Source organism: Bombina bombina, chromosome 1 (assembly GCF_027579735.1).
Source record: "Bombina bombina isolate aBomBom1 chromosome 1, aBomBom1.pri, whole genome shotgun sequence".
NCBI classification, from domain to species: domain Eukaryota; kingdom Metazoa; phylum Chordata; class Amphibia; order Anura; family Bombinatoridae; genus Bombina; species Bombina bombina.
The window spans coordinates 637835347-637862672 of record NC_069499.1 but is presented as its reverse complement, the minus strand read 5'-3'; the positions used below and the strand labels follow the sequence as shown (position 1 = coordinate 637862672).

General features: G+C 40.8%; 1 protein-coding gene across 1 annotated transcript in view; it reads left to right on the top strand.

Annotated features, from left to right (window-relative positions):
- The window catches only part of TEX11 (testis expressed 11), an 827067-nt gene that overhangs the window by 387820 nt on the left and 411921 nt on the right, over window positions 1-27326 (top strand). The window contains exons 9-10 of the mRNA XM_053699074.1: window positions 9354-9435; window positions 9530-9608. Coding sequence (XP_053555049.1) covers window positions 9354-9435; window positions 9530-9608 — 161 coding nt within the window. The remainder of the gene's footprint in view (window positions 1-9353; window positions 9436-9529; window positions 9609-27326) is intronic.

Here is a 27326-nt window from a genome sequence, read left to right as displayed (position 1 = left end):
AGGCCATTACCGCAGTGTACTGAAGTTGCAATATGGACTGAATAGCAGCATGGTGTGTCTGATCCAGTGATACCGAAATACTTGAGCAGAGGGAGTAACAGACGATTACTCGATATAATGATAATCACTCTGACACTGAGGACCATTTTCCTTGTCTCTATATTTTACATGGAAAAACCATAATTCAATAATAGAATTCAGTAATCCAGCGACAAACAGAGGGGGCACGCTTCACCCATTCTCTGATTATATGTATCCAACTCACACTTGTAATCACTATTTGATTTAGTTATATTGCAACAGTGTTTAGCGGACGTTACTTTGTTACTTTTTGGATCATTCATGACTGTGAATACATACAGGCCTAATCCCAATAACTGGTGATCCAATAAATGTTGATACTACTAGTATCTGGTACTGGAGTGTATTTTAATATTGTTTGTACTTTAACCAACAATTTGGTTTTTTAATGGTTATAATAAAAGTTATTTTTTATAAAATCCTAGCGGGACCACCCACCCTTTAGTTTAGGGCCCAGAGTGCTATAAGTGCATACTTTTGGAATCGTGGTATCCTTTATATCATCTTTCCATTCGGTTGAATCAGATTTTTCCTACCTTAATTCCGATTGGCTGATAGAATCCTATCAGCCAATCGGAATTCGAGGGACGCCATCTTGGATGACGTCACTTAAAGGAACCTTTATTCGTCGGTAGTCGTCGGTAGGAAGAGGATGTTCCGCGCCGGAGGTCTTGAAGATGGAGCCGCTCCTCGTCGGATGGATGAAGATAGAAGATGCCGCTTGGATGAAGATGTCTGCCGGTCCGGATGTCCTCTTCTGCCCGGATAGGATGAAGACTTCTGCCACTCCGGACGTCTTCTTTTGGTCCATCGGTGCTCGGTTGAATGAAGACGACTCAAGGTAGGGAGATCTTCAGGGGGGTAGTGTTAAAAAACGCTGGTATTTAGAGTTCTCTGAAGGGCTGCGTTAGGCTCCAAAAAGGGAGCATAGAGCATAATTTACCGCCACTTCAACTCTAAATACCAGCGTTGCTTACGGACGCGGCCAGCTTCAAAAACGTGCTCGTGCACGATATCCCCATAGGAAACAATGGGGCAATTTGAGCTGAAAAAAAACTTAACACCTGCAAAAAAGCAACGTTCAGCTCCTAACGCAGCCCCATTGTTTCCTATGGGGAAACACTTCCTAAGTCTGCACCTAACACCCTAACATGTACCCCGAGTCTAAACACCCCTAACCTTGCACTTATTAACCCCTAATCTGCCGTCCCCGCTATCGCTGACCCTTGTATTTTATTATTAACCCCTAATCTGCCGTTCCGTACACCGCCGCAACCTACATTATAGCTATGTACCCCTAATCTGCTGCCCCTAACATCGCCGACCCCTATATTATATTTATTAACCCCTAATCTGCCCCCCCAACGTCGCCGCTACCTTACCTACACTTATTAGCCCCTAATCTGCCGACCGGACCTCGCCGCTACTATAATAAATGCATTAACCCCTAAACCGCCGCACTCCTGCCTCTCAAACACGATAATAAATAGTATTAACCCCTAATCTGCCCTCCCTAACATCGCCAACACCTAACTTCAAGTATTAACCCCTAATCTGCCGACCGGACCTTGTCGCTACTCTAATAAATGTATTAACCACTAAAGCTAAGTCTAACACTAACACCCCCCTAAGTTAAATTTAATTTAAATCTAACAAAATAAAATAAATCTTATTAAATAAATTAATCCTATTTAAAGCTAAATACTTACCTGTAAAATAAACCCTAATATAGCTACAATATAACAAATAATTATATTGTAGCTATTTTAGCATTTATATTTATTTTACAGGCAACTTTGTATTTATTTTAACTAGGTACAATAGCTATTAAATAGTTAATAACTATTTAATAGCTACCTAGTTAAAATAAGTACAAAATTACCTGTAAAATAAATCCTAACCTAAGTTACAATTAAACCTAACACTACACTATCAATAATTAATTAACTAAACTAACTACAATTACCTACAATTAAATCAACTAAACTAAATTACAAAAAAACAACAACACTGAATTACAAAAAATAAAAAAAGATTACAAGAATTTTAAACTAATTACACCTACTTTAAGCCCCCTAAAAAAATAACAAAGCCCCCAAAATAAAAAAAATGCCCTACCCTATTCTAAAATAAAAAGTTAACAGCTCTGTTACCTTACCAGCCCTTAAAAGGGCCTTTTGCGGGGCATGCCCCAAAGAAAACAGCTCTTTTGCCTGTAAAAAAAACATACATACAATCCCCTAAGGTAATAGAGCTGTTAACTATTTTAATTTAGATTATGGTAGGGAATTTTTTTATTTTGGGGGGCTTTGTTATTTTATTAGGGGGCTTAGAGTAGGTGTAATTAGCTTAAAATTCTTGTAATCGTTTTTTATTTTTTGTAATTTAGTGTTTGTTTTTTTGTAATTTAGTTTAGTTTATTTAATTGTAGGTACTTGTAGTTAATTGATTTAATTTATTTATTGATAGTGTAGTGTTAGGTTTAATTGTAACTTAGGTTAGGATTTATTTTACATTTTTGCATTTTGTAATTATTTTAACTAGGTAGCTATTAAATAGTAAATAACTATTTAATAGCTATTGTACCTAGTTAAAATAAATACAAAGTTGCCTGTAAAATAAATATAAATTCTAAAATAGCTACAATATAATTATTCGTTATATTGTAGCTATATTAGGGTTTATTTTACAGGTAAGTATTTAGTTTTAAATAGGAAGACTTTAGTTAATAAGATTTAATTTATTTCGTTAGATTAAAATTATATTTAATTTAGTGGGGTGTTAGGGTTAGACTTAGCATTAGGGGTTAATACATTTATTAGAGTAGCGGCGAGGTCTGGTCGGCAGATTAGGGGTTAATACTTGAAGTTAGGTGTCGGCGATGTTAGGGAGGGCAGATTAGGGGTTAATACTATTTATTATAGGGTTTGCGAGGCGGGAGTGCGGCGGTTTAGGGGTTAATACATTTATTATAGTGGCGGCGAGGTCCGGTCGGCAGATTAGGGGTTAATAAATGTAGTTAGGTAGCGGCGACGTTGGGGGGGCAGATTAGGGGTTAATAAATATAATATATGGGTCGACGATGTTAGGGGCAGCAGATTAGGGGTTCATAGGGATAATGTAGGTTGCGGCGGTGCCCGGAGCGGCAGATTAGGGGTTAATAATAATATGCAGGGGTCAGCGATAGCGGGGGCGGCAGATTAGGGGTTAATAAGTGTAAGGTTAGGGGTGTTTAGACTCGGGGTACATGTTAGGGTGTTAGGTGCAGACTTAGAAAGTGTTTGCCCATAGGAAACAATGGGGCTGCGTTAGGAGCTTAACGCTGCTTTTTTGCAGGTGTTAGTTTTTTTTTCTGCCCAAGCTGCCTCATTGTTTCCTATGGGGATATCGTGCACGAGCACGTTTTTCCAGCTAGCCGCTACCGTAAGCAACGCTGGTATTGAGAGTTGAAGTGGCGGTAAATTATGCTCTACGCTCCCTTTTTGGAGCCTAACGCAGCCCTTCAGAGAACTCTAAATACCAGCGTTATTTGGAAGCAGCGCTAGAAAAAAAACACGCGTAGCTAACGCACCCCTTTGGCCGCAAAACTCTAAATCTAGGCAAGTGAGAAGTCCTAGGACTCAGTTGTATAATATGTAACATGTTTAACTGCTTCTCTTTCATATTTATGTTAGAAAAATCTTTCAGGGCTTGAGGATCTAAAGTTCTCTGCACTGGTGAGATTTTCTAAGAAGTATTGTGAGTACTGCAAGGTCCAAGTTTATGACCATCAGGCCCTCGGGGTTTGTAAATTAGCAGTCAAATTGTAATTTACCATTATCGGTTGTATAAAATAAGTAAAGGGATTGACAAATTACTTTTAAGGGTATCATTTAGATAAAAAGTGCAGTAAACAATAAGTTTCTTTATAATGACATGGTGAGTCCACGGATCATCATTAATTACTGTTGGGAATATCACTCCTGGCCAGCAGGAGGAGGCAAAGAGTACCACATCAAAGCTGTAAAATATAACTCCCCTACCCATAATCCCCCAGTCATTCTCTTTGTCTGTAGTGCAAGGAGGAGGTGAAGTTTAGGTGTCTGATAAGAAGTTTTCTTCAATCAAAATTGTATTATTTTTTTAGCAGAGTAAGCTTATTCTGTTCTTTTCTGGAATCTAGCCTAGTCCACATCAGTCTCTTCAGTAGGGCAGTGGTGGCTTTTGAGCACTTGAGAATTTGTGGGGTACAGTCCTCACTGCATTTTCTCAAGAATTTGCTGTCCTAGCTAGAAAACCTGAGTAGGTTTACACAGTTTTTCTCTCTTCACAGGTTCATGTGAGGTGCTGCACCCAATCAAACCAGGTGAGCTGTCCTGCTGACGGACAGCACTTTCAGGTAAGTGCCATTTTCATTTTCTTTTGTAAGGAGATTGCTGGCACTATTTAATATGGGACTTTATTAAACCTTCATGTTTGGGGTTTCTTTAAGGCAGTTTGGGCATTGAGACTGTGAGGAGATTTATGGTGGCTCAGTGTGTTATAGTAGTTTTTATATTTTAACTTTTGGTCATGGAGATTACTGTTTTAAGCCATTTTTTTTTCGGCAGTTAGGGCTCTGTAACCACTACGACTGCTCTGTATTGAAAAGGGGAGGGTCCTTGATGAAGCGGTTTCTTTTGACGCGCTCTCAGTGCGACTGAAGAGAGCTGCGTAGCTGTGACGTTGTAGTTGGCTGCTCCAATCTCCGTTTTTACTGCGCTGCTGTTTTTCATGTCTGGATTGTTTCTTCTGTGAAGGAAGTAACTCCATGAGCTGCAGGACAGGTAGGCACCTCGGTAAAGCTACTGAGGTGTATAGGTAGCCTGAGGTCTATTTGGTTTGTTGCGCTAACACACATTTCTATTTAAAGGCACAGTACACATTTATTTTTTATTTTCAAATAAATAATTTTGACACTTTATCCTTATTTATTACATAAGATGGATCAAGAGGCCTTTCAAACCATTATCCCAGGCGAAGTTGCTGCTTGTCAGTTATGTTTTGATGCTCAGGTGGAACCCCCAGTTCCTTTTTGTTCCTCATGCATTGAGAGAACTTTAAGTTATAGAGATAAAATATTTGACCATGAGCCACCATTATCCCAGGCAAATGCTGTTCAGGTGTCTCCTGTTGCAGAATTGCTGCAGCTTTCTCCTCAAGCGTCCCAACTTTTTCAGTCTCCACATACAGTGCCCTGTGTTTCCTCTTGCAATCCAGTAGTATTTTGTCTACAAGACATTGCTTCCCAGGTATCCCTTGCGGTATCTGAGGCCTTGTCAGCTTTCCCCATGTTGCAGGGAAGGTGTAAAAGGAAATTTAAGGAAACAGTTAGTAAGGTTTCTGATTAAGTTCTGGCTATACAGAGTGTCCCTTCCTATAAGCCTGAGGAAGAAGACATGTCGGTAGTATCTTAGGGGGAAATCTCAGACTCAGGCAGCATAATTCCTTCTTCTGATGCTGATGTGGTATACTTCAGATTTTTAAGCTAGAACACCTTTGTTTATTACTTAAGGAGGTTTTGGCTACTTTGGACGACTCCGACACAACTATCGTAGTAAATCCTAAAAAGTCTAGTAAATTGAACAAATACTTTGATGTTCCCTCCACGGTGGATTTTTTTCCGGTTCCTAACCGTGCTGCGGAGATTACGGTATTGCCCGAGAATGGGAAAGACCTGGTATTCCTTTTTCTCCACTTCCTATTTTTAAGAAGATGTTTCCTATAGTGGATTCTATTAAGGAGTAGTGGCAGACGGTTCCTAAGGTACAAGGAGCAATCTCCACTTTGGCCAAGAGGACTACTATTCCCATAGAGGATAGTTGTTCTTTTAAGAATCCAATGGATAAAAAATTGGAGGCTTTACTATAAAAGATGTATGTCCACCAGGGTCTACAATGGCAACCTGCAGTGTGCATCGCCACTGTTGCCAGTGGTGCGGCTTACTGGTTTGATGAGTTATCTGAATCTCTTTAGATGGATACCCCTCTTGACGAGATCCAGGACAGGATTAAGACTCTCAAGTTAGCCAATTCCTTCATTACAGACGCTTCCTTACAGGTTATTAAACTGGGAGGCAAAATTTCTGGTCTTGCGGTCCTAGCCCGCAGGGCCTTGTGGTTGAAGTCCTGGTCTGCAGATGTTTCATCTAAATCTAAGCTCATGGCTATTCCTTACAAGGGTAAGACCTTGTTTGGACCTGGTTTGGCGGAAATTATCTCAGATATTACTGGAGAGAAGGGTTCTTTTCTTCCTCAAGATAAAAAGAATAAGCAGAGGGGACGTCAGAGTAATTTTTGTTCCTTTCGTAACTTTAAAGGCAAGTCTTCCTCCCCTTCCTCCAAGCAAGATCAAGCCATGCCTTCCTGGAAGCCAAACCAGTCCTGGAATAAGGAAAAGCAATCTAAAACGCCTTCAGCTGATTCCAAGTCCAAGTCCGGGAGCAGATCTTGTTGGGGGCAGACTCTCTCTTTTTCCCAGGCTTGGATAAGAGATGTACCGGATCCCTGGTTGGTGGACATTGTCTCCCAGGGATACAAAATAGACTTCAAATATTTTCCTCCCAGAGGCAGGTTTCTCCTCTCCATATTATCTGTAGACCAGATAAAAAGAGAGGCGTTCTTACATTGTGTCAAGGGCCATGCCGCCCTGGGGGTAATATTTCCAGTTCCCTTTCATGAAAAGGGTCTGGGAATTTACTTGAATCTGTTCGTAGTTCCCAAAATGGAGGGAACTTTTTGACCATTCCTAGATCTAAAATGTTTAAACAAGTTTCTCAGAGTGTCATCCTTCAAGATGGAGACTATACGCTCCATTCTTCCCTTGGTACAAGAGGGTCAGTTCATGACAACCATAGACCTAAAGGATGCATACCTTCATGTTCCCATTCACAGGGACCATCACAAGTCTCTGAGATTCGCCTTTTTGGACAATCATTTCCAATTCGTGGCCCTTCCATTCGGCCTTACCACAGCTCCCAGAATTCTTTCAAAGGTTCTGGGGGCTCTTTTAGCTGTGCTTCAATCTCGGGGCATTGCAGTGGCACCTTATCTGGACGACATTCTGGTTCAGGCGACATCTTTTCAACAAGCAGAATCTCATATGGAGATCTTGTTGTCTTTTCTTTTATCCCACGGATGGAAGGTGAATCAGGAAAAAGTTATCTGGTTCCAGCTACAAGGGTCGTATTTTTGGGGACCATAATAGACTCCCTGTTAATGAAGATTTTTCTGATGGAGGTCAGAAAAAGAAAGATTTTCGACCCTTGTCTTGCCCTTCAGTCCTCTCCACGGCCGTCAGTGGCTCAATGTATGGAGGTAATCGGTCTGATGGTGGCTTCCATGGACATCATTCAGTTTGCTTGGTTTCATCTCAGACCTCTGCAGTTATGCATGCTCAGACAATGGAACAGGGACTATACGAACCTGTCTCCGCGTGTAGATCTAGATCAGGCATCAATAGACTCTCTTCCGTGGTGGCTTTCTTAGGATCATCTCTCCCAGGGTACTTGCTTCCGCAGACCCTCATGGGTGATTGTGACCACGGATGCCAGCCTTCTAGGTTGGGTAGCAGTATGGGGCTCATTGAAAACTCAGGGCTTATGGACCCAGGAGGAGTCAGTCCTGACCATAAACATCTTGGAGCTGAGAGCGATCTTCAATGCTCTTCTGGCCTGGCCTCAGTTAGCTTTAGCCCAGTTTATCAGATTCCAGTCAGACAACATAACCTTGGTGGCCTACATCAACCACCAGGGGGGAACTTGGAGTTCCTTGGCCATGACAGAGGTAGCCCAAATTATTCAGTGGGCGGAGACCCACAACTGCTGTCTTTCTGCGATCCACATCCCAGGAGTGGACAATTGGGATTTTCTGAGCAGACAGACTTTTCATCCCGGGGATTGGGAACTTCATCCGGATGTGTTTTCCAGCTTGACCCTCAAGTGGGGGCAGCTGGAGTTGGATCTAATGGCTTCTCATCAGAATGCCAAACTCCTGAGATACGGCTCGAGGTCAAGAGATCCGCAGGCATTTCTGATTGCTGCTCTGGCAGTTCTTTGGAACTTCAGTCTAGCATACCTGTTTCCTCCGTTCGCTCTCCTTCCAAGAGTCATTGCTCGAATCAAGCAGGAAAGGGTGTCTGTAATTCTCATACCCCCGGCGTGGCCTCGCAGGATTTGGTATGCAGACCTAGTGGAAATGTCATCCTTTCCACCTTGGAGATTTAATGGTCCCTTCCTTCATCCAAATCTCGTTTCTCTGAAGCTGACTGCTTGGAGATTGAACTCTTAGTTTTATCTAAGCGTGGATTTTCAGAGTCGGTCATTGAGACCTTGATTCAGACTCGTAAGCCTGTGACTTTCAGGATTTACCATAAGATCTGGCGTAAATACTTGTATTGGTGTGAATCCAAAGGATACGCTTGGAGTAGATTAAAGATTCCTAGGATTTTGTCCTTTCTCCAGGATGGTCTGGAGAAAGGTTTGTCGGCAAGTACTCTAAAGGGTCACATTTCGGCATTGTCTATTTTGTTACATAAGCGATTGGTGGATGTGCCAGATGTGCAATCGTTTTGTCAGGCCTTGGTCAGGATTCGGCCTTTGTTTAAACCTGTTACTCCTCCATGGAGTCTTAACCTTGTTCTTAACGTTTTACACTAGTGAGACAAATAGAAAATTTGCGCTGTAGAAAAATTTCCAAAAGCAGAGCACAAACAGAGGATCCATAAATCCCCTTAGGAAATACTAAATACAAGAATATTGTCTCCTTATAACATTAAACAAAGTGCAATGTGCCACCCAATTGGCTTAAAAGGCAATAAGAATATCAGAAATAAAGTATAACTCAATGAGTGAAAAAAATGTGGTATGTACACTTGATAGTATGTGTGAAAAAAGAGCGGTGAAATAATATGCATATAATATTATAAGATCATATATAAAGAGATCTTATCCCCAAGTAAATAAAACTGTGATAAAAAGTATACAATTTAATATGACTGGGGGATTGTGGGTAGGGGAGTGATATTTAACAGCTTTGCTGTGGTGCTCTTTGCCTCCTCCTGCTGCCCAGGAGTAATATTCCCAACAGTAATTGATGATGATCCGTGGACTCACAGGGATTATTGCCAGAAAGAAAATAAATGTATCAGGTAAGCGTACATTTAGTTTTTTTAATATTATCCACCTAGATATTATGAGCAACTTAGTTAAATGCCCATGTATAGTTTTTTCTGTGCCCTGATCTTTGTATTTGTAGGAGAATTTACATCCCGCTGGCCTTTTCTTGAAAATGAAAATACTACTTCGCTGCGCGTTGCCTGATGATGCCCTTAATGCAGGTAAGATACCTATTTGGCAATATGATGTGTGTTCCCTTGACAACATGATGAAAATAGCAGGCTGACTGACTTGTGTTTTCTGGGTTTATTACAGCTGTTACAGAGATGTTGCATCACAAGCTGTCTCTAGAACTGTATCTTAATACAGTGAAGTTGATCCTTGAACATGGGAGGTAGGAATACTCAGACAGAGCATATTCACATTTGCATTGAGTATATTATGTAAAGTGTTTTTAGGGATATTCAAACCCAAACCTTTATGGATGTGAAGGAGCAGCAATTTGAGGGTCATAAAACCCACAATTACATTTTTATTTCATGATTCAGATAGAGTGTGCAATTTTAAACAACTTTCTAATTTACTTCTATTATCAAATTTACTTTGTTCTCTTAGTATCTTTTGTTTAAAAGCAGGGCCATACGTGTCTGGAGCACTATATGGCAGCAGTTCTGCAAAAATGTTATCCATTTGCAAGAGCATTAGATGGCAGCACTATTTCCTGTCATGCACTGCTCCACACACTTACTTAGGTATCTCTTCAACCTAGAATATCATGAATAAATATTCTGATATTCATCTACATTGTTGGACCTTAAAGGGGCATGGAAACCAACATTTTTCATTTATGATTCAGATACAGGGCTCCATGTACTAAGCCGTCAATTAATCTGACATTGTAGACTCGGATAAACTCGCCGTTACTCGCCGCGGGCGAAATGGTGTCCGCTGTCACTATGTACTAAAAATCCACCCAGAAATAGACACGTCTAGCCCACCGCGAGCAGTGGCGGATTATTGATAAATGTAACCCTTCGCTCGCCGCGACTAAGCTAATGTACTTAAATGTCAGTAGAATTGTATGGCCAATTATTAACACGTGACATGCAAGGTGTCAGAAACATCATAGTAGTCGAGGTAAAAGAATTTGGCTACTATAAAAGTGCAACTTTTCTAAACAACTTTATTATCATAGCCTCTATGACTTTTGATAAGTGACGTGAAAAAGCTGATTGACTCATTCCAATTATGACGCTAGAAACCGCCTGAAAGGAGCCTGTTGCCATAAAATGCAATGCAGCTAATAGTTTCAATAGTCCCGGAATAGCTCGTGAACGAGCCGTCATCGGCTCCAAATATTCTTCGATCTGTCTATAAAGGTGTAATATGGATTCACAATCAAGCCGGAATCTTTGTATGATCTCTCGGTCAGAAAGGGCGTGCAAACCAACCCGTGGAAGGAATACACGGGGACACAAACTCTCCTTCTTCTAACCAATCGATTAGCGACATTTCCAGTATTCTGTCTTCTAGACCGGATTTGCATCACACGGAGAAGAAACAAATACAGAAGTGTCTCCATAGCTGCTGAAATTAACAATGTAAGTACAATGCTGATATTAATGCCTTTTATATATGTCTAGACTGGCGTCTACATTGACTTTCCTATTGTTTTGTACTTTGCCCGCCACCTAAAATGTGCCGAGGCAAAAATAACTAGGTGGGAGCGGAAAATGTAGCAAACAAATAAATTGATTTTTTAGTACATTACTTTATGGCGAGTTGGTGGTCAAATCTGTCTATTTACTGTGAAAAATGGAGAAGTAGCGAGGTTTGGCAGATAAGTACGCTCTCAATTTTATTTTATTTTTATTTTTTTATTTTTATTTTTTTAAATTTTTTATTGAAGTATGAAAAACAATTACAGAGCAGATGAAAAGTTGCCATACTAACACAGAAGTAAAAACAACACAAAATACAAGGAAGAGAGCAAGTATATATGTAGGTACAATGCTCACCCCACACGGGAAACATAATATATGTATACATTATCATAACTTCATAATATTTAAGAGTAGGCAAAACTAATAGAAACCTCATATTTTATAATGATATATACCTCCTAATATATGAGTAGGCCACTTTTAGGCCCTCTTATTAATTAATGGTTTTAGATGGAGGAAAGGTAGTTTTGGGATATAGCCACTTATGGGCTTGAAGTATGAAAACAAAATTTCTCCTGTTAAGTGTAGTCAGTCCACAGGTCATCCATTACTTATGGAATATTTCTCTTCCTAACAGGAAACTGCAAGAGAATTACCCAGCAGAGCTTGCTATATAGCTCCTCCCCTCACCTGTCATACTCAGTCATTCTCTTGCAGCCTAACTAGATAGGAAGCTGTGAGAGATCTGTGGTGTTTTTTAACTTAGTTTTATTTCTACAATCAAAAGTTTGTTATTTTTAAATGGCACCGGAGTGTGCTGTTTATTCTCAGGCAGCATTAGAAGAATCTGCCTGGGTTTTTTTCTATGCAGACGTAACTAAGACCCACTGGCTGTTTCTCATCTGAGGAAAAGTGAGGTAACTTCAGAGAAGGGGAATAGCATGCAGGGTCCCCCTGCAACAAATAGGTATGTGCAGTAAATTATTTTCTGAGGAATGGAATTGACTGAGAAAATACTGCTGATGCCATTGTAAAGTAAGTTCAGCCTTAAATGCAGCGATAGCGACTGGTATCAGGCTGATGTGTGTGTGTGTGTGCACTGAATGTATTTTCTAAGGAATGGAATTGACTCTGAAAATACTGTAAATACTGAAATAATGTATGAGCCTTAACTGCAGTAAATGCGACTGGTAGCAGGCTTATTAATAATAATACATAACTTTCAAATGTATGTTTAAAACGTTTACTGGCATGTTAATCGTTTTTTGTGAGGTACTTGGTGATAAAACTTATTGGGGCTTGATTTTTACCACATGGCCATTTTTGTTTTCTGCATAGAAACAGTTTCTGAGCTTCCCCACTGTTGTAATATGAGTGGGAGGGGCCTATTTTAGCGCTTTTTTGGGCAGTAAAAATTCAGTCACAATCTGTCTACTTCATCCTCCATGATCCAGATCGTCTCTAGAGAGCTCAGGGGTCTTCAAAATCCATTTGAGGGAGGTAATCAGTCACAGTAGTCCTGTGACAGTGTATTTGACTGTGAGAAAAACGTTAATTATATAATTGTTATCTGTTTTTGGGTACTAAGGGGTTAATCATCCATTTGCTGGTGGGTGCAATCCTTTGCTAACTTAATACATTTACTGTGAAAATTTGGTTGCTAGAACTATTTTTGTTCATTGTTATTTCAACTGTGTCAGTTTTTCTGTGCTTCTTAAAGGCACAGTAACGTTTTTTATATTGCTTGTAAATTAATTTTGAAAAGTATTTCCAAGTTTGCTAGTCTCATTGCTAGTTTGTTTAAACATGTCTGACTTAGATGAATCTCTTTGTTCACTATGTTTAAAGGCCAATGTGGAGCCCAATAGAAATTTGTGTACCAATTGCATTGATGCTACTTTGAATAAAAGTCAATCTTTACATGTAAAGAAATTATCACCAGACGACGAGGGGGAAGTTATGCCGACTAACTCTCCTCACGTGTCAGTACCTGCGCCTCCCACTCAGGAGGTGCGTGATTTTGTGGCGCCAAGTACATCAGGGAGGCCCTTACAAATCACTTTGCAAGACATGGCTACTGTTATGACAGAAGTATTATCTAAGTTGCCAGATTTAAAAGGCAAGCGCAATAGCTCTGGGTTAAGGATAGAGCGCGCGGATGAGATGAGAGCCATGTCAGATACTGCGTCACAGTTTGCAGAACGTGAGGACGGAGAGCTTCATTCTGTGGGTGACGGATCTGATCCAGGGAGACTGGATTCAGAGATTTCCAATTTTAAATTTAAGCTAGAGAACCTCCGCACATTGCTAGGGGAGGTATTAGCGGCTCTGAATGATTGTAACACGGTTGCAATTCCAGAGAAATTATGTAGGTTGGATAAATACTATGCGGTACCGGTGTATACTGACGTATTTCCTATACCAAAAAGGCTTACAGAGATTATTAGCAAGGAGTGGGATAGACCTGGTGTGCCTTTTACCCCTCCTCCCATATTTAGGAAAATGTTTCCTATTGACGCCACCACACGAGACTTATGGCAGACGGTCCCTAAGGTGGAGGGAGCAGTTTCTACTTTAGCTAAGCGTACCACTATCCCGGTGGAGGATAGTTGTGCCTTTTCAGATCCAATGGATAAAAAATTAGAGGGTTACCTTAAGAAAATGTTTGTTCAACAAGGTTTTATTTTACAGCCCCTTGCATGCATTGCGCCTGTCACTGCTGCGGCAGCATTCTGGTTTGAGTCTCTGGAAGAGGCCATTCGCTCAGCTCCATTGGATGAAATAATGAAAAAGCTTAAAACACTTAAGCTAGCTAACGCATTTGTTTCTGATGCCGTTGTGCATTTAACCAAACTTACGGCTAAGAACTCCGGATTCGCCATCCAAGCGCGCAGAGCGCTATGGCTTAAATCCTGGTCAGCTGACGTGACTTCTAAATCTAAATTGCTTAATATTCCTTTCAAAGGGCAGACCTTATTCGGGCCCGGCTTGAAAGAAATTATTGCTGACATTACGGGAGGTAAGGGCCATGCTCTACCTCAGGACAGGGCCAAATCAAAGGCCAAACAGTCTAATTTTCGTGCCTTTCGTAACTTCAAGGCAGGAGCAGCATCAACTTCCTCCGCTCCAAAACAGGAAGGAGCTGTTGCTCGTTACAGGCAGGGCTGGAAAGTTAACCAGTCCTGGAACAGGGGCAAGCAGGCCAAGAAACCTGCTGCTGCCCCCAAGACAGCATGAAGAGAGGGCCCCCTATCCGGAAACGGATCTAGTGGGGGGCAGACTTTCTCTCTTCGCCCAGGCTTGGGCAAGAGATGTCCAGGATCCCTGGGCGTTGGAGATCATATCCCAGGGATATCTCCTGGACTTCAAGACTTCTCCTCCACGGGGGAGATTTCATCTTTCAAGGTTATCAGCAAACCAAACAAAGAAAGAGGCGTTTCTACGCTGTGTACAAGACCTCTTACTAATGGGGGTAGTCCACCCAGTTCCGCGGACGGAACACGGGCAGGGATTCAATTCAAATCTATTTGTGGTTCCCAAAAAAGGAGGGAACCTTCAGACCAATCTTGGACTTAAAAATCCTAAACAAATTTCTAAGAGTTCCATCATTCAAAATGGAGACTATTCGAACCATCCTTCCCATGATCCAAGAGGGTCAGTACATGACCATGGTGGACTTAAAGGATGCCTACCTTCACATACCGATTCACAAGGACCATTACCGGTATTTGAGATTTGCCTTCCTAGACAGGCACTACCAGTTTGTAGCTCTTCCCTTCGGATTAGCTACGGCTCCAAGAATCTTTACAAAAATTCTAGGATCACTTCTGGCGGTACTAAGACCGCGAGGCATAGCGGTGACTCCGTACCTAGACGACATTCTGATACAAGCGTCAAGTTTTCAAACTGCCAAGTCTCATACAGAGATAGTTCTGGCATTTCTGAGGTCGCATGGGTGGAAGGTGAACGTGGAAAAGAGTTCTCTATTACCACTTACAAGAGTTCCCTTTCTAGGGACTCTTATAGATTCTGTAGAGATGAAAATTTACCTGACAGAGGCCAGGTTATTAAAACTTCTAAATGCTTGCCGTGTCCTTCACTCCATTCCACACCCGTCAGTAGCTCAGTGCATGGAAGTAATCGGCTTAATGGTAGCGGCAATGGACATAGTACCATTTGCGCGCCTGCATCTCAGACCGCTGCAATTGTGCATGCTAAGTCAGTGGAACGGCGATTACTCAGATTTGTCCCCCCTACTAAATCTGGATCAAGAGACCAGAGATTCTCTTCTATGGTGGCTCTCTCGGCCACATCTGTCCAAGGGGATGACCTTTCGCAGGCCAGATTGGACGATTGTAACAACAGACGCCAGCCTTCTAGGCTGGGGAGCAGTCTAGAATTCCCTGAAAGCTCAGGGATTATGGACTCAGGAGGAGAAACTCCTCCCAATAAATATTCTGGAGTTAAGAGCAATATTCAATGCTCTCCTAGCTTGGCCTCAGTTAGCAACTCTGAGGTTCATCAGATTTCAGTCAGACAACATCACGACTGTGGCTTATATCAACCATCAAGGGGGAACCAGAAGTTCCCTAGCGATGTTGGAAGTCTCAAAGATAATTCGCTGGGCAGAGTCTCACTCTTGCCACCTGTCAGCGATCTACATCCCAGGCGTGGAGAACTGGGAAGCGGATTTTCTAAGTCGCCAGACTTTTCATCCGGGAGAGTGGGAACTTCATCCGGAGGTCTTTGCTCAACTGGTTCGTCGTTGGGGCAAACCAGATCTGGATCTCATGGCGTCTCGTCAGAACGCCAAGCTTCCTTGTTACGGATCCAGGTCCAGGGACCCGGGAGCGGTGCTGATAGATGCTCTGACAGCCCCTTGGGTCTTCAACATGGCTTATGTGTTTCCACCATTCCCAATGCTTCCTCGTTTGATTGCCAAGATCAAACAGGAGAGAGCTTTGGTGATTCTGATAGCGCCTGCGTGGCCACGCAGGACCTGGTATGCAGACCTAGTGGACATCTCGTCCTGTCCACCGTGGTCTCTGCCTCTGAGACAGGACCTTCTAATTCAGGGTCCTTTCAAACATCCAAATCTAATTTCTCTGAGGCTGACTGCATGGAGATTGAACGCTTGATTCTATAAAAGCGTGGTTTCTCGGAGTCGGTTATTGATACCTTAATACAGGCTAGGAAGCCTGTTACCAGACAAATTTACCATAAAATATGGCGTAAATATTTACATTGGTGCGAATCCAAGAGTTACTCATGGAGTAAGGTTAGGATTCCTAGGATATTGTCCTTTCTACAAGAGGGTTTAGAAAAGGGCTTATCTACTAGTTCGTTAAAGGGACAGATTTCTGCTCTGTCTATTCTTCTACACAAACGTCTGGCTGAAGTTCCAGACGTTCAGGCTTTCTGTCAGGCTTTAACTAGGATTAAGCCTGTGTTTAAGTCTGTTGCTCCGCCATGGAGCTTAAACTTAGTTCTTAATGTTCTTCAAGGCGTTCCATTTGAACCCCTTCATTCCATTGATATCAAGTTGTTATCTTGGAAAGTTCTGTTTTTGATGGCTATTTCCTCGGCTCGGAGAGTCTCTGAGTTATCTGCCTTACATTGTGATTCTCCTTATCTGATTTTCCATTCAGACAAGGTAGTTCTGCGTACTAAACCTGGGTTCTTACCTAAGGTAGTTACTAACAAGAATATCAATCAAGAGATTGTTGTTCCATCTCTGTGTCCTAACCCTTCTTCATAGAAGGAACGACTTTTGCATAATCTGGACGTAGTCCGTGCCCTGAAATTCTATTTGCAGGCAACTAAGGATTTTCGTCAAACTTCTTCCCTGTTTGTCGTTTACTCTTGACAGAGGAGAGGTCAAAAGGCTTCGGCTACCTCTCTCTCTTTTTGGCTTCGTAGCATAATACGATTAGCCTATGAGACTGCTGGACAGCAGCCTCCTGAAAGGATTACAGCTCATTCTACTAGAGCTGTGGCTTCCACCTGGGCCTTTAAAAATGAGGCCTCTGTTGAACAGATTTGCAAGGCTGCGACTTGGTCTTCCCTTCACACTTTTTCAAAATTTTACAAATTTGACACTTTTGCTTCCTCGGAGGCTGTGTTTGGGAGAAAGGTACTTCAGGCAGTGGTTCCTTCTGTTTAATGTTCCTGCCTTGTCCCTCCCTTCATCCGTGTACTTTAGCTTTGGTATTCGTATTCCATAAGTAATGGATGACCCGTGGACTGACTACACTTAACAGGAGAAAACATAATTTATGCTTACCTGATAAATTCCTTTCTCCTGTAGTGTAGTCAGTCCACGGCCCGCCCTGTTTTTACGGCAGGTCTAAATTTTAATTAAACTCCAGTCACCACTGTACCCTATGGTTCCTCCTTTCTCGTATGCTTGGTCGAATGACTGAGTATGACAGGTGAGGGGAGGAGCTATATAGCAAGCTCTGCTGGGTAATTCTCTTGCAGTTTCCTGTTAGGAAGAGAAATATTCCATAAGTAATGGATGACCCGTGGACTGACTACACTACAGGAGAAAGGAATTTATCAGGTAAGCATAAATTATGTTTTTATACAATGATAAGAACAGTTTGGTGTCACTTGTAATGCGCGGATACAACAATGGAACAATATATCAAACATGAACATGAACTAAAACCACCTAATACTGATTAAATAGGTAATAACAAAAGAATGGGTGTCCATTTCCTTCAGCTCTGAGTAAACCTTTACACTAGTGACTGTGTGGTAATAATGGAGATTAATAGCACAGTGGGATATGTGAAACCAGAGGTGCGCAGCAGGATGGAGTGTAACTGGATGGCATAATCTTAGCTGAGATCTAAGTAGGAGGGTATACCCGCAACCTCAGACAATTAACAAGGCAAATATGCTATATTTGGAGCCCTATGCAGAAATAATAGCTGACTACACGTTGCTGAATATTAAAGGGGGGGTTTACCCAACTATCATATATAATAACGTATAGACCTGTTAGTAGGTTGACAAAACTCTCAAGCTGAAAGGGATAATGACAATCTTATTACAAAATTAGGAACATACACAAACATTTAAAAAACAGAACAAAACATAGGAAGGGCCAGCATGGCACACCATACCAGGTCCACCTGATCATTAAGTGCAATAGCACGTCATATTATTTCTTATGAAACCATAAGTGTGTGAATTCATATGGAGACCTTAGTAGCCATAGAATATAACTTTATCTTAACTGAGGGCCAGTAGGTAAATCTGCAGTTGTGTATAGTTAACAACATGAGGGCTACTAACATTTTAGGGTATTCCATATAGTCAGCACATGCAATGTGAACTCTATAAATACCATATCTGTGTAGGGTGCTTTGTGAGTAGGTAAACTGCCTGAGTGACACAAGGAAATGGGTACAATATACACTAGAAGCACATTAAACTTAGGAAAGCAACCTTAGCTAGAAATAAATAATTAAGTCTGCATTTGTATAAAAATTAGAAACATAGAGGTTACCAGCATTTGCACACCTAAATTGGGGGGGCTATAAAAAACTATTGAGTTGTTGATAATAACAAATATTCAGACATATCAATCCTACAAAAACACTTGCTATACATATTAGACATTAATCAAAGCGAGACAGAGTAGCACAATGCCAGTCAAAGATTAAAAGTGAATGACCATCCTAAAACCCTGTAACCGTGTTGCAATGTTTAAAGCCCATTTTAACTCGACTATGGCAGAACAAAGGTATGTACACATGGATATGCACAGACCCCTAAAGATTATAGGAAAGGCTGAAAACATTTGTGTATACAACGATTAAGCTAGAGACAGCAGACATATATCTGAAGTTTATCAGGACATATATAGATCCAGGTAATATGTGGAAGTCTTTAGTGTTTGAAAATGGGGCATATCAATTCAAGGGCTGCGGCTCACACCTATTATAAAATAAACCCCACTTAGGAGTATAAGCATTCCTTACTGTCTCCATGTAGCAATTCAGGTGAGCTTGACCGCAGTTCTGTAGGAGCGGCATGGTTAATCAGTTGCGGTCAGCTCGGTGATAGAGAGTCTCTGTATCTCCCTCAGATGCCAGTTCTGTTTGAAGACATCTCACATCGGCCTTCCAACAGGGCAAACTACCGCCCGGCAGTACAACATATGTGGCGACATAGGCTTCACTCATCCCCTCCGCACCACATAACTCAAAAGTCAGTTTGCTGGCAGACCGGGTCTAGTTCAAGTATGGCCCATGACCCCCCTAGCAATGACCGCACCAGAGGCACTCAAAAGAGATAAGCAGCGACCCAGAAAGGAGCAGCTGGCACACACCGCCAGGATCCCAGCAAGAGAGCGGTGGGGACCTCATTAGATCAGGCCACCATGCGGCTTGGGAGGGAGGTCTATCTAGCACGGTCAGGTTTGGGAGCATGGCACTCTGCATCCAGGTTGGCGATAGGGTCACGTCCTGCCGAGTATTCTTTAGGGTGTGGGACCCTGATGCTTTCACCTCAGGGTTCGACTCCACCGGCAATTGCGCCAGGTCTGCTGTCTCCCACTCCGGATCACACGGGCCTGCGGTGAGACCCTGTGGCGCAGCAGCAGTATGGGCCCTGTAAATTTGAGCATGTGGATGCTCCGACCCCACTTGCGGTTGCAAAAGAGGAATGTCCATGTCCCTCGGCTGGCAACAGTCAGCAGGCTCCGTGGGTAAAGTAATATGGTGATTTGCTTCAGTGAAAAGTAGCATGCTGAGATCCTTTAGCAGCTGCTCATAGGATTGCGTGATCGCGGTCTCCATTGTGCGCTCCCATATACCCACTGCTTCCAAGGTGTCCATGGTAGGAAGTAATTTGCTGTAGTAGTAAGTAGTACTACTCGTAACCCCAGTCTCCTAGGGGGGGGAATATGCGGCAGCCCCGGCTCCACAAACCGGCAAACACTGTGTGAGCGCAGCAGCCGTGAGGCCTAACTGTAGAGCGTAGGCAAAGATTAATCCTGAAAGATCCTCCCAGGGTTGACAGATTCTTGAATCTAGTAGTAGCTAGCTAGGTTTTAGCTGTGAAGTAAACTCAGTTTTAGAGAAAAGCAATATAATTATCAAGTGAAACTCCAAAATAGAGCCAGGAGCTCCCTCAAGACACGTCTTGCCGGTACAGCTGTAGGCTCCGCCCCCACGCTCTCAATTTTAAATATGCGAGTTTGAACATAGTTGACGACTTTGTACATATCAGTGTGCAAGTTTTGACGCAAATTTATTTGCTGGTAGCTCGCTGACTGCTTAGTACATGGAGCCCACAGAGTGCAATTTTAAACAACATTCCAATTTACTTCTGTTATCAAATTTACTTTGTACTCTTATTTTCCTTTGTTGAAGGAGCAGTAGTGGACTACTGGTATCTAGCTGAACACATGTGGTGAGGCATTTTCTTTCCTAAGATATGGTGAGTCCACAACGTCCTTAATTACTAGTGGGAATATCACTCCTGGCCAGCAGGAGGATGCAAAGAGCACCACAGCCAAGCTGTAAAGTATCACTTCCCTTCCCACAAACCCAAGTCATTCTCTTTGCCTTGGTGCATGAAGGAGGTGAAGTTTTGGTGTCTGAAGAAAATTGAATTTTCTTTGCTTCAAGCAAGATTTTTGGGTCTAGCCGTACTCCATGTTAATCTCTTTAGTAGGGTAGTGGTGGTTTTAAAGCAGTTAGGAACTTGTAAGGTGGGCTTTGCTGCATTTTCCTAACATTTTGCTGCCCTAGTATAGAAAGCCAGGTTAGGTTTACTCTGTTCTTTCTCTTTCTACAGGTCTCTGTGAGGAGTATGTGTCCTCTCATACCATGTAAGCAGTCCTCCTGCCGGACGGCTAGGTTGCAAGTAAGTGCTTTTGTCTACCAGGTTGGAGACTTGCACTGATAAGAATTTATAAAATGCAGTTTGGGGACATTTTAATCCTTGGGGAAAGGATTTTATTGGCAGAGGCAGGCACTGTATTTATATGTGTAGAGACTTGGGGGGTTTAATTCTTACTATGTGGGAATTACCACCAGAGGCTGTGTTTCTTTAAGGTTGCCTTTTACCCGTCTATCTACTTAGCCAACTATAGTTACAGTGGTTAGTGATCTGTGTGGGGAGTGGGAGAAGGAACTCACTGGGTGAGTTTTCTCTTTTAAGGGCAATATTTATTATCCATTCTGGCAGGATTTTTATTTCTAAATTGTTAGATAGCCAGCTACAGCTAGGGGAATTGTTGAAGTGCCAACTTTTAAAAATACTATTGTTGATGTTTTGACTGTGAAATGAAGCGCGCTGTTATTTTTAGCAGCGCACTTCATCTCTTTAATGTCCAGGTGATTCCGTTTTCATTTCCTTGCGTTTCTGTGAATAGATTGCAGAGTTTGGTGTTAGCGCGCCAATTATTTTAGCTGCGCTCTGCTTTCCTAGATAGCGCCTCCTCCTCTGTCTGTGATCAGAGCGGCGTAATTTTCTGCAGATTCTGTTGCGCTCATGTGACCACGGCTCATGAGCAGTCACAGGCGCTCATGAAGTGATTGCTCTCATAAAACTTATTTAAAGAGACGATAATCCTATATATGTCCCAATATAGAGTTAATGGCACTTTTTTCCCTTAGAGACTATTTAAAGTGAATGGTTTGAACAGATGTCCCTATTAAGTCTTTTATACAGTTAGAGTAAATTGGGGCAATTTTGTTTTTGAAACAAGAGTATATGATGGTATAGTGGTCTGTCCTTATACTTAGGTTTATTTTGTTTTAAGACAAGTCTATATACACATTTCTTTTTATTTTATTGTATGACTGCTTGTTGGTTTCATGGAGCTTGAGTCCTGCTTCTATGAATAAGTGTATGTTATACCCTAATCATAATGTCTTTAAAAATGAAGACTCATATGTTTTTATAGCCTCTCTCTCAGGATGATGCTGTTTAGGCATTGCCACAGTTTCTCCTCATGTGTCCCAAGCCTTAATGGCCACACGTATAGTGCCCTGCTTTTCCTCTCCGTCTCCTGGAGGAGTGATTTGCCCGCAGAACTGTTGTACAGGTATCTTTTGGGTATCTGCGGCATTGTCTGCCCAGCCTATGTTATAAGAAATATTCAAGAGGTATATAAGATATTCAGATAGTAAGGTTTCTGGCCTACCTACTGCTACTAAGGTGCCTTTCCTCATAAGTCTGATGAGGAGAATACGTCGCTAGCCTCTGAGGGTGAAATCTCAGATTCTGGCAGTGTAATTCCTTTATCTGATGCTGAAGAGGTTAACTCTTTACGTACATTTGAACAGGACATTCTACTGTTTATGAATCATGTCTGGTCTTTATTTATGAGATCTCCAATCACCTTTTGTACTATTCTTTCTAGTATTGATGTCAAAAACTTAAAATCAGCATTAAAGGGATACTGAACCCAAATTTTTTCTTTCATGATTCAGATAGAGCATGACATTTTAAGCAACTTTCTAATTTACTCCTATTATCAATTTTTCATTGTTCTCTTGCTATCTTTATTTTAAAAGCAGGAATGTAGACGCCAGCCCATTTTAGGTTCAGCACCATAGATAGCGCTTGCTTATTGGAGGTATTACATTTATCCATCAATAAACAAGCATAGGTTCTCAACCAAAAATGGGCTATGCATCACATTCCTGCTTTTTAAATAAAGATAGCAAGAGAATGAAGAAAAATTGATAATAGGAGTAAATTAGAAAGTTGCTTAAAATTGCATTAAATACAAAGGGTAGCAGGTGAAAACCCTCCTTACATGTTTCGTGCCTATACTTGGCACTTAATCATAGGAGTGAGGTATGTTAGTACAACCCCTGCTATTTAAAGGGGAAGTACCCAATGATGGCAAAGCTGTGGAAACACCTGTGAAAAATAGTGTTAAAACTGCTTGCCGTCACCTAGCACTTTCCACAAACAAAGAAAAATATATTACATTTAAAAAAATATGTATACAAAATTACTTTTTGAAATGTACAATGATATATAGTATATAAACACATATGAACCTACAATTTCAACATTATAATATTGTAAGTACATATTCAAAGACCACACCTTCGGCACAAGTATTCTTATTATTTTGTGATAGATATATATAATAGATATAAAGGTAAAAGAATGAAAAACCAAAACAAAGAATAGGAAAATGTACTCATACATACTTATGTATAGATATAGGTATATCCCATTGTGTGTTAACCCTAAGTGTGATATACAAAACTAGGTATGCAATATTTAAATGGAATATAAATGTCTAATCAAATATCTGGATAAAAAGTAAATTTCTATATGCACTATTGGTCAGTCATATATGTACTATTTGTTCTAATCTGTATATATTAACCAGGTAAAGACCTATTAGTGTTCCTGCATAATAGATTAATCCAAATAAAATAGACAAACAATATATGTAAATAATTATTACACATAATAAGACATATCCCATTCCCTATTTAAACCTTGAGGTACTATTGTTTTTAATTTATATATCCAAAATAATTCATGTTTGAGCAACAATTTTTGCTTGTTGCCCCCTCTAGTGGGAGACTGAATTTTGTCAATAACTTTAACAGTAATATGTGCTATATGGGTCATATGTGTTTGATTAAAGTGGACTGCTACCGCCGAATCTTTATTGTAGTTTTTGGTATCCCTAATGTGTTCCCTAATACGCAATCTGAGCTCCCTGGTCGTTTGACCAATGTATTGTAGGGAGCAAAGGGAACACTCTATTAGATAAACCTCAAATTCAGTCCTACAATTAGCATAGAACTCCATATTGTATCTTTCATGTGTTGCTGAACTAGTGAAAGTGTCACTTCTATTGATGACTTCACATGTAATGCAAGGTCTAGTGCCGCATTTGTATGTGCCCTTTTTCTTTATCCAATTGCTCCCCTGTTTTTTAGTTGTATTTACCATGCTGGGCACCAGTCTGGTGCCCAGAGTCGGGGGTTTCTTGGACACAAATTTACATGCTTGGAAAATGTTACCCAAAGATTCATCTTCTTTTAATATGTGTAGATGTTTCCTAAGAATAGCTGTGATGTCATTGAATTGTTTGGAATACTCGGTAGTAAAAACAATTTTATCCTTGCTGAAATCTTGATCTGATCTCTTTTTAGTAGTAATAACTTCACTTTGAGTCTTACATTTTATCTGCTCAAGAGATTCATTGAGAATCTTCATTGAATATCCTCTCTACTTTAATCTATTTGTGAGATCAGTACACTGTGAATTAAATTTCTCATTGGAGTTAGTATTTCTCCTCATTCTAATATACTGAGTTTTGGGGATTGATCAGATTAAGTGTGGAGGATGACATGATTTGGCATGGAGTACGGTGTTTCCAGCCGTTGGTTTGTGATATGTATCTGTTAATATTGTACCTTTTTCTGGGTCACTTGTGAGTTCTAAATCGAAAAAACATATTTTGTATTGTTGTAGTTCACCTGTGAATCTCAAATTTAAATCGTTGGTGTTAACATACTCTAAAAAGGTGTTTAATTCAAGTTTATCCTCTACTATAAATATGAGATCATCTATGAACCGCATATATTTAATAATATGCTTTGCAAATGGATTAGACAAAGGGTAAAGATATGGATCCTCCCACCACGCTACATACAGGTTGGCGAACGAGGGGGCAAATTTTGCCCCCATCGCTGTACCACAAACCTGCACATAATATTCATTATTAAACATAAAAAAATTATGTTTTAATAAGAATTCAATCATTTCACAAAAAAAAGTTTGAATTCTAAAGAGTAGCGTGTGGCTCTGTGTAAAACATAGAGCCAATGCCTGAAATGATTGGTCTTCCTGGGGGAGAGGTCATGTTTTTATGTGTTTTAGGCACATGATGGAATATAGGCACTAATGGATGATCCGGTATCATGTTTTTGACATGTTCTTCAGTGAAGACATTGATAGCTACTCCTTGTTCAATTATTGTGTACAGTTTAGCCCTGAATATCTGTGATGGATTCCTATCCAGCTTTCTGTATGTTTTAGTATCTGACAATTGTCTGTAAGCCTCATTCAGGTAGTAGTCCTTATCTAGGACCACTACGTTACCACCTTTGTCTGATGTTCTTATCACAATACTATCATTTTGTTGTAATTTATGTAACGCATTAAATTCTGCTTTTGTAAGGTTAGGTTTCCCAACAATGCCCTTTGTTTTTATCTGCATCTCTAAATCTAACAAATCCTTCTGGACTCTCTTCTGGTACAGATTAATATATGGGCCCCTGGAAATAAAGTATTTTATTTTTAACTTACTTTTGTTACTCTGCTTGATGCTGCCGCAACCCTTCGTTTTTTTGCATTGCATTACAAGCAGCGGAACCGTCTGCTGACAGCGGCGTGCACCCCCAGTGCTCCACTGCTACTTTCTTCCCACACACTTCCGGTTGAGTCAGTGACCGGCTAAGGGCCTGGAGTGGTACGGCGTTCGTTAAAATTGCATTCTCTATCTGAGTCATGAAAGAAAAAAATTGGGTTTAGTGTCCCTTTAAGAAAAGAAATGGGCCTATAGGATTCTTTATCTGGTTTTAAGATTGACATGCGATTGGGAGAAAAATGTTGAGGGGGTGTTTAACTTTTTAAAATAAAAATTAAAAAGATCTGTCAATGTCAAATGCTTTATTTAGAACGCTTTTTTTATTGTATATAGTACTTCTTGTAATAGGCTTATAAATATTGTCCTTGTTAACTGTTCTTCTATAAGGTGTGGGGTAACAATCTCTTTTTATTTGATCAGCACTAGAACTAGCATAAACATTTTTTAAATAATCTAACTTGTGCACATATCTTTTATGGAAGAATAGTTTAACTTATTATGTTAAACTTTTCAATAAAATTACCTTCCTTTTCTCTTGTAAGGTGTATCCAGTCCACGGATCATCCATTACTTGTTGGATATTCTCCTTCCCAACAGGAAGCTGCAAGAGGATCACCCACAGCAGAGCTGTCTATATAGCTCCTCCTCTAACTGCCACTCCCAGTCATTCTCTTGCAGCTCTCAACAAGAAAGGAAGTAGCTAGAGAGATGTGGTGTTTTTATTTAGTTTATCTTCAATCAAAAGTTTGTTATTTTCAAATGGTACCGGAGTTGTACTATTTTAGCCTCAGGCAGAAAGTAGAAGAAGAGTCTGCATGTGGTCTTTGATGATCTTAGCAGGTTGTAACTAAGATCCATTGCTGTTCTCACACATAAACTGAAGAGAGAGGTAGCTTCAGCTGGGGGAATGGCGTGCAGCGTCTCCTGCTATGAGGTATGTGCAGTTTAAATTTTTCTAGAGAAATGAATATGCTAGAAAATGCTGTTAATACCGGATTTATTTAAGGTAAGCCTGATTACAGTGATTTAATAACGACTAGTATCATGCTTGCTGTAATAGGTAATATTCTTATTACTTTCTCACATTACTGAAAAATAAAACGTTTGCTGGAAGTGTTTAAACGTTTTTTTATATATATTGGTGATAAAACTTTATTGGGGCCCAGTTTTTTCCACATGGCTGGCTAGATTTTGCCTAGGGATAGTTTTTTATGGCCCTCTCACTGTGAATACAGGTTGGGAGGGGCCTATTTTCCCGCCTAAATGTGCATTAGATTTTGCAGCTTGAGACATCCAGTTTCCCTGAAGGAGTCCCCTGAACACTTAGGACCTCTCTTAAGGGTTTTTGTGCCTTTCAAAGTCGTTATATGGGCAGGTAGGGCCACAGCAGAGCTGATCCGGTTTTGAAACTAAGGGGTTAATCATCCATTTGCAAGTGGGTGCAATGCTCTGTTAGTCTATTATACACACTGTAAAAATTTCGTAAGATTTACTGCTTTTTATCACTGTTTTTCAATTTCTGACAAAATTTGTTTCTCTTAAAGGCACAGTACCGTTTTTATTTTTTGCTTGTTTACATTTATCAAAGTGTTTTCCAAGCTTGCTGGTCTCATTGCTAGTCTGTTTAAACATGTCTGACATAGAGGAAACTCCTTGTTCATTATGTTTAGAAGCCATTGTGGAACCCCCTCTTAGAATGTGTACCAAATGTACTGATTTTACTTTAAGTTATAAAGATCATATTCTGTCTTTAAAAGATTTATCACCAGAGGAAACTGACAAGGGGGAAGTTATGCCGACTAACTCGCCCCACGTGTCAGAACCTTTGACTCCCGCTCAAGGGACTCCCGCTCAAGAGGCGCCAAGTACATCTAGCGCGCCCATGGCGTTTACTTTACAAGACATGGCGGCAGTTATGGATCTTACTCTTACAGCGGTATTGTCCAAACTACCAGGGTTACAAGGAAAGCGAGACAGCTCTGGGGCTAGAAAAAATACAGAGCACTCTGACGCTTTAGTAGCTATGTCTGATATCCCCTCACAATATGCAGAAGCTGAGGCAGGAGAGCTTCTT